Raw genomic sequence first — 13,302 nt, 5'->3', positions numbered from 1 at the left:
ATAATATTCATAAAAGTATGGTCATTCAAACTAACTACCAGCGATGAATATAGTTCCAGGTATGTCAAACTTTAATACAGGACAACAGGAAGAGCATTCTTCATCAGTTAGAAAAGAAAATGAAAAGTAATATACAGCTGACTAATTCCAAATTCACTAGCATGGCAAAAGTAGATTAGAACGTACAGTCATTCAAACTCAAACTATTTGGTGCAGAATACAGTTCCTGGTGAATCAAAATTTACTACAGGATAGAGGCAGCAGCATTCTTCATCAATTAGAAAAGAAATATACTGCTAACTATATTCCAAACTCACAAGAATACCAAAAGTACATAAAAACGGTCTTCTAAAACAAAATAACCCAAATAAATTGGAACTGGATATGTTCTAGAATACCAAAAGTACTAATGAGAAAGGAAGACTGGATATGTTCTTGCAAATGAGGATTTGGTTTAAGTTGGAACTTTGAACTGATTCACCATTGCTTCACATAATTTCCTATTAATCAACTATGGAATGAATTAGTTGCTGAATGCAAACATTACTCTCAACAGAAGCATTCAATTGTTTGTGTGATTTTAATTTTATGAGCATCCATGCTTAATTCAAAAAAGTAGATGTTACATATACAATTTTGATTAATCAAAGAATTAGATAGTTCAATAGTATGATATAATGTTTAACTATATATATTACCATGTATACACATATATGCATAACATTGTAATCAATAAACCCATGAAATTTTGTCATATCCATGATTGAAGTTTATCATATCAGTCCTTCTATCGCTACGGTCTTGTTCCACTTATGCTAGTTGAACTCTTAGTCGCAGTGATAGATATGCAGATTAACTGATTCAAATACCAAACGTTCCACAAGTAGTATTTAATTTAGGTGATGAAATATTATGGTGTTAATCTGACTATGAATGCTGCAATAACCTATCCTCATATCCAAGTTAAGGTGTTTGTCATACCTTTAGAATTGGTTCTGTGAATTTTCACTTCAACTGACTATATTATTGGTATCTAGAAGTACATAAACTAAATAGGAAAGGATTAAAAGGGTGGACCACATCAGCAAAGTTCAGTCTGTGCCAAATATCAGCACTGAGGTGATACCATTTTGAACTCATACCAAAATTGGTACTAACAAAAAATTTTAACCGTGATCTATCTTAAGGCATTAGCAGCAATCATTGAATAAGTATCTATTAGCAAAACCATGTCAGTTAACATGTATGTTTTTCCAATAAATTTGAAATTAATTTAGAAGCAATATCAGACTTTTAACAAGACATTGTGTCAAATTCCACCATATAATTCATTTATTAACTATTTAAGTCCAGCCACTATCTAAAAATCTAGTTAGTTCACTCATTTAAGACCATAAACTTATCCCACAACTCTCCATGCTCATACATCACAATATCCCCAAATTATAGTATGACTCCACTATGAAGATTCAAAATTCAACTCATGTAAACACACATAACCAGCCATATAAGGCCTAATGATGACTTTGTAATCAAATAGGAAACCATTTGCAAATGCCATACCTTTGACACAGTCGCGGAGGTACCTAATCAGTTAAGTCGATCGATTAGACACAGTGTAAGCGATTAGAGCAATCGCTTCCGGCCCCTTTTGCTTCGAACAATATGTTTCTGTTCGAAGCTTAAGCGATCAAGTTAATCGCTTGGAACTATTTCTCACGATCAAACAGAATGTTGCTGAACTGATCTGACTAATCAATTCAGCAAGGCTTAATCGACTAGGGTAGTCCATTAAGATTGAAAATATAGTCGTTATGCGGTAGAAAAGGGGTTCGCGTGCACTGTTCACCAAATCTCTTCTCTTCCACTCTCTTCACCGAGCACAAATCTTCACACCAGTTTTTAGAAGCTTCTTGGAGACAAGTGTTGTTGCACTTCCAAGCTTCAAGAAGTGTCTATAAACAAGAAGAGAGCAAGCTAGAGTTTCTTCCATGTAAATCTTGTAAGATTTCATTTGTATTAACTTATATCTTTCTCTTGTAAGATTTCTACTGTGTGTGTGAGTTTGTACGAGATTTCTCCACGTGCGGAGTGTTTCCGAGAATGAGTCTTTTATAGTAGATGTGTGAGTAAGGATCGGATCCTTGGATTAGTCACCTCTTCTTAAGTGGATACCAAGTAAATCTTTAGCGTTAGCATTTGCTTGAGTGTTTTCCGCTGCAACAACTCATCGAAGCGAACGGAGCTAATCACCCGCCCCCAGCTTCCGAAGTGACCCAACACATACCATGTTCAAATTGTTTTCCATTTGTCCATGACTTTTCTATATCAAAAGCACTTGACGAGAAACCATTCAGCTTATTTCATTTTAATTATTAATGGATTGAAATGAATGACTTGTACATTGTCATAAATGAAGGATATAAACTTTGTTATGAATCAACATTAAGTTATTGTTTCGATTCTAGTATGTTATTAAATGCAATTTATGATATTTAACATACTCTTAGATGTCAAAGCTATTATGCATAAACTAGAATCAGTTTTTAAAATAATGATTTAATGACTATTCGTGTAAAATACCGGAAAAATGACGAATAATAATAAGGAAATTTTTCGGAATTTTTAAAAAAATTTCGGGAATTTTTCGGAGCTCATATGGACGCATTTACGGGAATAAAAATAGGGTCCCGGGAAAGCCTGTTTAGGCTGCCCATTTAAGCGAGGAAAAGTTGAATTTATTTATTTCCTTGCTTTTCTTTTCTTTGTTTTCGTCGAATCCTTCCTTTTCCCCTCCGCGCGCCCGACGGCTTGCCCTAACCGCAAGCGGCGCGGTTTCCTCCTCCCACGCATACAAAGTCGAAGCCCTAGTGCCGATTCCTTTTCTTCCTCCCTCGCGACGCCCTATTCCCACTGCCGCCGGCGACTCAGACGCTTACTCTGTTTGTCTCCGCCGCTGAGATCGGGAACACACCGACGCCGGTCGCCTCTGCCCTAGCGCCAGCGCTGCCGCTTCTTCCTCTTATTCTATGATCAGTAGTGTCGCCGATTTTCCCGTGCCCTAATCACTGCTGCAGCCCCCACCGCGCCAGCGACTTGTGATCTGCATCCTCATCGAGCACTGGCGCAAGGATTTCTCACCGGCACCGGCTGCCCAGGTCTGACTCGGCCATCGTCCGTTCATTCTTGGTTGTGATCACTTGCCAGAAGCCAGGCACACGAATTTCCTAGTTTCGACTGTGCCCTAGATCTGTCCTTGCGCGCCACTACCGACCGTCGGATTCTTGATCACCTCCGACCAGTGGAGAGGAAGAAGGTAAGTTAGTCGGAATTAGGTTATTGTTTGGCAGTAACCTTCATTCTGTTTTTGATCCCCTTTCCTTGCTGTGGATCAAGGTCACGAGATTTGAGAGGAAGGGCAGTGAAGTTTCCAGCAAGGGGGTTTTGCTATGGAGTACCTTTAGTCCAGCAGCCACCCTGTGTCCTGCAGCCGCGATCCTTGCTGTTGATCAACAGGAGGCAAAGAATTGAGGAGAGGTTCTATTCTGTATTGTGGGGTAATCTTGTTCTGGTAGCAACCCTTCCAACAGCAACGATCCTTGCTATTGAGCCACAGCGACTGTAGTTGAGGTATAGTGTAGAAATTGATCTTCGTGTAGATGATTGCTAGTTATGTTAGCAATAGTTGTTAACTTAGATTCAGAATTTATCTAATGGTGTAATTAGGGTTAATGAAGCTAACCCTAGATGGTCGGTGGATTAGGAATTTGTTTAGCTATTTGTTTATAATTAACTTAGCTAAACTGTACGATTTACACAGGACTTTGACGCGAGACGAGTATCTCGACAGTTTGGATGGATTCTGGATTGGAATGAGTACTTTGACTTTATGTCTTTTGATTAATAATGTTTTAACATATGATGATTATGTTTCTCGATTTCGATCTTTTTCACTACATGTTGCCACGATTGCTTTCGCACTGTATATACGATTATACGCTTATGTCATACGGATGAACCGTATTATTGATTTCAAGGGACCTGGGTTTTGATACCTTATACAGTCTATGTACTTTGATTTGATTCACTTCGAGACACATTTTAAATGTATATGGATTATTCTTTCTTTCTGATATTTTGTCGTACTTAGTATCATACACCGTTCGCGTGATTGCATATTGTGCGATAGTCTGCTCCGTTATTGTTGAGCCACGCACTTGATTTCATCCATGGTTAGCCGTTGGTCCGTCGTGGGTGGCGTGGCTGGCGTGGTAACGTCGATTTCTTCTGATGGTGCTCGTTGGTCCGCTCGTGGTAGTGTGACCTGGCGTGGTAGCGTCGAGGATCCTCCCGTCGAGGTGTCTGGGAGATGAGGCATTCGCTCCCGTTTATGATTTGGGGTAGAGTGCGTGTGTACTCCGGACGTCCGTCCGTTCGGTCGCTCGTGAGGCGGTGATGGCGAGTCCGCGGTTATATGACCCACCTCGGTCTCACCGTTGTGCGTGAGATGGTGGTGGCGTCGAGGGTGACCGTGACATTTGCATCGTATCGTGATCATTTATTGCTGTGTTCTTTGCGTTTACTTGCTGCGTTTATATGGATGCGTATGATTGACGATGCATCGGGATTATGACACTCTCGATCGGACGACCTATTGTCCTTATACCTTGGTCACAGATTAATCTGATTTCTCTGTTTTGTTTGATTGCATTTATCCTTCTTGTATCGGAGGTGTCTGTGATTAGTCTTTTGTTATTTTCTTTATTATGTATATCAGTTGTTACCCGCTGAGTGTTGGACTCACACCCTCCTCCGTTGTTATTTTCAGGTTGATGCTGTCCAGAGAGTTCCAGTCGCTAGTCCCCTGCAGTCCACGAGGATGTTTATTTGTCTTTTGGTGTTCTTTACTAGACTATATTGAGACTTATTCTATTTTGATACACTTGGATCTTATATGGATATTGTCGATGAGTTTTTATTTAGATTTGTTTTACTACATGCCTTCCTGGACGGTAGAAGAGGTAAGTTTATCTTATCGTCGAATTTGAGCTTTATGAGTGTAGTGGAGTAGGTATATGTTTTGAGCTTTATGAGTGTAGTTGAGTAGGGTTGTTTTTTAGTCATATTATCACTGTTACAGTTTGTTAAATTATTAACTACGTGGGTGATTGGTTTATTATCTGTTATTGTTCCGGCCGTGTTGGTCGAGGTATATATGGCCCAAAGGGCATTGTAGAAAGTTTCAGATTGTCCGCCGTACAGGGAGATGCTGCCGAAATTTCTTCGGACAGGGACTCCTCCGGGGCGTGACAATTCGATACAGTTCATTATTCAATAGCTCATAAAAACAAATCACAATACCTACCATGATTTCTTCACAAAAGTGGGAGTATTAATACAGTAGTGACAATAGTGTTGTACAAACAAATTCAACAAGAATTAGTGAAGATAGTAGTATTGTAGAGTGAAAATTTTATAAAGCAAAAAAGAATTCATACCACTCAAGAATATGTGCTTACAAAATTATTTAATAGTTCACTAAAATCGAGAAAAACAACAATTAAATAAAAAATAGGAAAAATTGTAGGGTCCGAGTGTCAGCAAGGACCACTACATCTCCTTGAAAATTTGGATGTAACGTTAAATATACAAGAGTTCTCACACCATAAGTTGGATAATAACAAATATTATAAGAAAACTAATGGTCTAAGATTTGAACCATGTAACGTAGGAATACTCACAGATAAAGCAATGGAGGTAGTAGATATGATTATGAGAAGAATTAATATTTTGTATGTATAAAAGACAAAATAGGTAGAAAAGAAAGAAAAGATAATAGAGAACTCGGGTTTTAAGTTATAGTACACATGAATGAGTAAAATAAGAAATCGAGTAGGTATTATAGTAGATAGTTCATTAAAGGATAAAGTTATAACAGTAATTAGAATGGAAGATAGGATTATAGCTCTTAAGATAGTAGTGACGAAAAGAAACTATTAACGTAATTAGCATATATGCACCTCAAGTAGGATTAGATGTAGAAACCAAATCTAAGTTTTGGGAGGATCTAGATGAGATATTACAAAATATTTTACCAAATGAAATGATTTTAATAAGAGGAGATATAAATGGGCATGTGGGAGCGAAAAATGAGAAATATGATAAAATGCATGGGGTTTTGGATTAGAGCAAAAAATGAAGAAAGGAAATCTATATTGAATTTTGCGATAGCATATGACCTTATACTAGCTAATACATTTTTTAAGAAAAGAGAATAACACTTGATCGCGTTCAAAAGTGAAAATAATAAATCGCAAACTTTCTTATAGTTACAAAGAAGGGTAGAAAGATTTATAAAGATTACAAGCTTATCCTTGGACCTAACGTAGCTTAGTAGTGTTGGATATGCACTTAAACATGTATCAATAAATGGAAAATATGCACAACTCCTAGAATTAAGTGATGGAAGTTAAAAGATGAAAAACAAAATATATTTAAAGAAAGGATAGGAGATATTAGGAGAAATATACGGTGACTCGAATACAACATGGGATAAGATGATATCAAAATTGAAAATAATAGAGAACAAGAAAAACTTAAAAAATATACAATAGTCAAGAAAGGCACTAAGAGACTAAGAAAGCAGTGAAAAATGTTTATATCGAAAATTGGATGCAAAGGAAGCGGAAAGAGACATTCCCAAAATAGCTAAAGCGAGAGAGAGTAAAACAAGAGATCTTGTACAACTAAGATGTATTAAAGATGAATGTAATAGGATACTAATAAATGATGAGGAAATAAAAGAGCAGTCTGGGTGTTTTCATCTTTTAATAAAGGTTTAAGTGGTTAACTTAACTTAGGTAATTTAAATAGGTCAAATGAATATAAAAAATTACATTTTTATAGTATAATTCAAACTTCAGAAGTAGAACAAGTTTTAAATAGGATGCAAAAATGGAAAAGTAGTTGAACCAAATGATATTACAATAGAGATATAGAAGTGTCTACGGCAACAAGGTATTGAATGCTTACAAAGTTATTTGACCTAATATTGAAAACGAAAAAATGTCTAACCAACGGAGGATAAATACTCTAGTTCTCTTATATAAGAACAAAGGAGACACACAAAATGGTGCAAACTAAAGAGATATTAAACTAATGAGTCATATCATGAAACTTTGGGAAGAGTAATAGAAAAGATTAAGGAAGGAGGTCACGATGATCAAAAATCTATTTGGATCAATGTGCTAGAGAATAGAAGTTATACATCTTCTAAGGCAACTAATTAAAAAATATCAGAAACAAAAATAAAATCTACAAAAAATATTTGTTGACCTAAAAAAAGTTTATGATAGAGTCCCAAGAGAAATTATATGGAGAATTCTAGCGAAGAAAGATGTTAATATAGCATATATTGAATTAATTAAAGATATGTTCGAGGATGTAAGGATAAGAGTGAAAACATGACAATTTTCGATAAAGATAGGGTTACATCAAGGATCAACTCTAAGTCCCTATCTTTTACACTAATCATGACAAAGTATGCATGTTGTTTGCAAATGATATTATTTTGTTAGATGAGACAAGTGAAGGAATAAATACTAAACTCAAATCTTAGCGGAAAAGTTTTAGGGTTAGTAGAATAAAGACAGAATATATATGAAATTTAAGTTTAGCAATATTAGATGTAAACAATTGTTAAAATAGGAGATGACAAATTATTTGGAACTAAGAGCTTTAAGTATTTAGGTCATTTTTGCAAAATAATGGAGGGATTAAGAGAGATGTCTTACATAGAATATAGGCAGAATGGTTGAAATAGAAGAGAGCGTCGAGTGTTTTATGTAATCACAAAGTACCCCTAAAACTTAAAGGGAAGGATAAGACCTACTATTTTATATAGAACTGAATGTTGGGAGTACACGAGCAGAAGATGAGAGTTGCACAGATGAGGATGTTAAGGCTGATATGTGCAGATACGAGGATGGACAAGATAAGAAATAAGAGCATTGAGAGAGTTTGGATTGTATCGATTGCGTGAAAACTACAAGAGACACGTTTAATATGATATGAACATGTACTTAGACGACCAATAAATGCTCCAGATAATGTGAAACTATGACAAATATGCACATCAAACGAGGAAGATCAAAAAAGATTTATAGCCATGGTTGCAGATTTCGGCCTAGGCGGCCCCTAGCCGAACCAAAAACCCTCTAATCGGCCAAAGTAGGCATCACTATTTATGCGCGGTCCTAGGCGTCGAATAAGCTGCATGTTCAGTCTAGGCGCCGCCTAGACCGAACATGCGATTTTTATTTTTTTATAGTTTTGGACCGAAACGGTGTCGTTTTGGTATATTTTAATTTTTTTTATATATAAATATTTATGGCCCAAAACGACACCGTTTTGGGCCATTTAGCAACATAATTCTCGACAGATCCCGTTTTGGGCCATTTAGCAACATAATTCTCAGCAGATCTGAACTCTTCTTCTTTCCACCCTAATTGGTCTAAAGACAGTGAGAATCTCTCTGCCTCTCGTCTCTCTGCCTGGTCTTGCTTCTGTTGTTCTCCGTCTCTGTTTGTGATTCCGGCGTAAATGCCATCGACGTTCCACCATTCACGCCATCATCATTTCATCGCTAAGGTCTCTAGTCTATTCTCTATCCTGCTCTCTCGTCTCTACAGTCTGCCTCTCGTCTCTGCTTCAGTGCTTCTTGCTTCTTCGATTCTTCTTATAGCAGCCAGTGACTGCCCTAACTAGTGAGGACTGAGGAAACTAGTTGTCTATATTAATATTGAAACACTAAAAATTGCTTCAAAATAATTTATAATTATAAATAATACCATTATTATTAATGCTGAAATTAATATATATATATATAAATACTAGAGCACCAAGGCGCCGTCTAGCACTTTCTGCAACATTGCTTATACTAATAATAAAATAAAATAAAATTTATTTAAATATAACTGATGATATAATAGAAGGCAGAGCTCAAGGGCGTAGAAGGATCCATATAGTCCACCTCACCTAGTAGGAAAAGACTTGGTTGTTGTTGTTGGTATATAAGAAAAATATGTAGAACAAGAAAGGATATTGTAAATTTAGTCTCAAAGTGTAGAGCCCATTCAAGAAACAAATATACTTTTCCTGCCTAAAAAAATAAATAATAAAATGAAAATAATCTCATTTAATTGGAGTAGTTTAACAAGTGAAGCAGAAACATATACCAATGTCAGCTACAAAAAGCTTGTCCTAGGTGTACATCTGTTCCTTCTTGTAATGTTGGCAAAGTTAATTAAAGCATGTGCCAATGACCTCAAATAAACAAAGATATATGATGATATCGTATGATACTCTGACCGAGGCTACTTGCCAGTAATTATAATCAATTTAAGCATCTTTTGCTCTTCTTTTATCATCACTGTCATCAGCTAATATTTAAATAGGAATGATTTTTCAGGTCAAAAATAAAAGAAAACACCCAGCTTTGTTGTCCCCATCAAGAAGACAGGATCACTATTAGAAAATAGAAATAAGAAGCATCAGAAATAAATTGGTTGATCATAGCAAACAAAAAAAACAAAAAGGAAAAGTTATCCTATGGCCAAAAGATCAAGAAAACATGTGACTATAGAAGTTGCAGTAGTTGGAATGGCATTTCACTATTTTCTTGAAGATCATGCCTGAAAATTTTGAATATATCTATCCATAAATAAGATCAGTGCATAAAACAAAAAAATATAAATTGGTTGATTGCTATTACCTTAAATAATCAAAGTTCTTCTTTGGAAGGCCAGAATTAGTAATCGAAAATAACACCAGCAACCGCAATACGTTAACAAGTGATTCCTGCTTATGAATCATCTCCTCAATGTACTCAAAGCATCTGCTCATTCAAAAATACATATATGTAGAAGCAGGTAAAAAATAAAAAGACAAGAGAAAGACTGAGAATCATTCAAGTTCCATATTAATTTCTAAAACATCTAACTAGGCTCCTACTTACAACTAGGAAAAAAAATCCCTAAGAGAAAGGATGTCAATTGCATTTAATTAATTTTTCTTCTTTCTATTTATTTCATTTATTCTATATGATTGTCTCCATAGCTCTGTGATATCAATCTATGTTTCTCTTGAATTATTTCTAGATTTGGCAGAGTCAACTTGGTGTTTCTTTTGAATAATAAAATGGTTTCTCGTCACAATTGTATTTGCTAAGTAAATCTGATGAAGATTCAGTTACTAATACCCATATATAAATCTAGAAATTAGAAGATAGAAACATTCCATCAACTCACACTAACTTTGGCTGTAAAACTTCCATAAGAAAATTTGCAATTCAGCAAATTTTTAAGACGGATACAACAAACTTCTAAAGTAACTATCACTGTGTAGTGTATACTTTGCAAAATTAGATAACATGATTGTGCTCAGAACTGAGTATTGTAGATAAAGCATCTCAAGTCGAAAAAGGGCAGAAAACTGTGCCAGAATGACAATTCCTACTTCGGTTAATAAATAATTTAAAGAAAAATGCATTAGCTTACATGTCATAATTCTGGAGCTCAAGAAGTGTCTGTTCTATGTCTAATCGAGCATGGAAAGATGGTTTAGAGGTAAAAGATTGCAAATGTTGAGCAAGGTTTACATGCCTCTGGAGAAAAAGATAAACTGTAAGTTCATGTAAATGGCATTGATCAAAATTTAAATAAAAGACCGCTTACAGCAATTTCAGGCAGTGAGTTTAACTTCTTAACAAAATCCTTCAGCTCCGATACTGATTGCGACTGTCGTATGGGTGATGATAAGGTAAATAATATTCATAAAAGTATGGTCATTCAAACTAACTACCAGCGATGAATATAGTTCCAGGTATGTCAAACTTTAATACAGGACAACAGGAAGAGCATTTTTCATCAGTTAGAAAAGAAAATGAAAAGTAATATACAGCTGACTAATTCCAAATTCACTAGCATGGCAAAAGTAGATTAGAGCGTACAGTCATTCAAACTCAAACTATTTGGTGCAGAATACAGTTCCTGGTGAATCAAAATTTACTACAGGATAGAGGCAGCAGCATTCTTCATCAATTAGAAAAGAAATATACTGCTAACTATATTCCAAACTCACTAGAATACCAAAAGTACATAAAAACGGTCTTCTAAAACAAAATAACCCAAATAAGTTGGAACTGGATATGTTCTAGAATACCAAAAGTACTAATGAGAAAGGAAGACTGGATATGTTCTTGCAAATGAGGATTTGGTTTAAGTTGGAACTTTGAACTGATTCACCATTGCTTCACATAATTTCCTATTAATCAACTATGGAATGAATTAGTTGCTGAATGCAAACATTACTCTCAACAGAAGCATTCAATTGTTTGTGTGATTTTAATTTTATGAGCATCCATGCTTAATTCAAAAAAGTAGATGTTACATATACAATTCTGATTAATCAAAGAATTAGATAGTTCAATAGTATGATATAATGTTTAACTATATATATTACCATGTATACACATATATGCATAACATTGTAATCAATAAACCCATGAAATTTTGTCATATCCATGATTGAAGTTTATCATATCAGTCTTCCTATCGCTACGGTCTTGTTCCACTTATGCTAGTTGAACTCTTAGTCGCAGTGATAGATATGCAGATTAACTGATTCAAATACCAAACGTTCCACAAGTAGTATTTAATTTAGGTGATGAAATATTATGGTGTTAATCTGACTATGAATGCTGCAATAACCTATCCCCATATCCAAGTTAAGGTGTTTGTCATACCTTTAGAATTGGTTCTGTGAATTTTCACTTCAACTGACTATATTATTGGTATCTAGAAGTACATAAACTAAATAGGAAAGGATTAAAAGGGTGGACCACATCAGCAAAGTTCGGTCTGTGCCAAATATCAGCACTGAGGTGATACCATTTTGAACTCATACCAAAATTGGTACTAACAAAAAATTTTAACCGTGATCTATCTTAAGGCATTAGCAGCAATCATTGAATAAGTATCTATTAGCAAAACCATGTCACTTAACATGTATGGTTTTCCAATAAATTTGAAATTAATTTAGAAGCAATATCAGACTTTTAACAAGACATTGTGTCAAATTACACCATATAATTCATTTATTAACTATTAAGTCCAGCCACTATCTAAAAATCTAGTTAGTTCACTCATTTAAGACCATAAACTTATCCCACAACTCTCCATGCTCATACATCACAATATCCCCAAATTATAGTATGACTCCACTATGAAGATTCAAAATTCAACTCATGTAAACACACATAACCAGCCATATAAGGCCTAATGATGACTTTGTAATCAAATAGGAAACCATTTGCAAATGCCATACCATGCTTAGAATAAGTTCATCTCTATATCATAAGTTATCTAATAAGAGAACTGACACCAGCTAAATGTGTAAATTGAATTTAGTATTAGTTTGCTCATCTAAACTTATAAATTTGCTTCATTGCTTAATTTAGTATTGCGATAATCTTGGTCACCTAAGGCCCAATGCTCTTGTCAAGACCTAATGTCTAACCCTCACCTTAGAATAAACAATCACTCTTTGGAGTAAAGAGAGGTAAAATGGTGGTTCCCATGGTTTGAAATCTCATGTTGTGCCAGGCAAAATGGTAGACATGTATCATTCTGGTAAATCATCGAAATTTAATACCACTCAATACTAATGTTCAAAATCTTGAGTCATACCGTAGTTTTGATGTTTGACTGAAAAAATGTTGTTCCAGTATCGTATTGATGCTTCAATGCATGATGTCGGTAACAAATTGAAAGTTGGAGGAAGAAAATGTACTAAGCGGCATCAAGTTTTAGTAATTTACCAAAATGATATGGTTTGATGGTTTCGTAGGCATGGTACAAGATTTAAAACAATATCTTCTTCTTATGCTTCATCTCCTTCCTTCTTCAACTTCAATCTATTATCGGTACCATGCATCAAAACATAGACATGATACTGAAATAGTACTGTTCCAATCAAAGACCGAAACTTTGATACGGCTCGAGATTTTGAACCTTGGTAATTCTGTCAAGGCACATGCAACCTTTTCCAAGTACCTCAGCTTACCAGGATCAAGATGGCTCCAATACCACAGTGACAAAACATGTATCTCACCAAATGTGATAACTAATCGATACATTTGTTAGGCTCAATCACTAATCAAAAATACTTAAAGCTAAATTAATAATATATTTCTTGAGCCTATAAACTCCTTTAATGCCCAAAACACATCTTGTGGGACTAAAT

The 13,302-nt window shown here is 35.2% G+C and overlaps 1 protein-coding gene across 1 annotated transcript in view; it reads right to left on the bottom strand.

Annotated features, from left to right (window-relative positions):
* LOC121985291 (vacuolar protein-sorting-associated protein 33 homolog) overlaps positions 1–13,302 on the bottom strand; it is a 65,366-nt gene that overhangs the window by 34,658 nt on the left and 17,406 nt on the right. The window contains exon 14 of the mRNA XM_042538652.1: positions 10,734–10,796. Coding sequence (XP_042394586.1) covers positions 10,734–10,796 — 63 coding nt within the window. The remainder of the gene's footprint in view (positions 1–10,733; positions 10,797–13,302) is intronic.

The sequence above is a fragment of the Zingiber officinale genome, chromosome 1B, assembly GCF_018446385.1.
Source record: "Zingiber officinale cultivar Zhangliang chromosome 1B, Zo_v1.1, whole genome shotgun sequence".
Taxonomy (NCBI): Eukaryota; Viridiplantae; Streptophyta; class Magnoliopsida; order Zingiberales; family Zingiberaceae; genus Zingiber; species Zingiber officinale.
The sequence above is the reverse complement of the archived record's forward strand: the minus strand, read 5'-3'. Positions and strand labels throughout refer to the sequence as shown.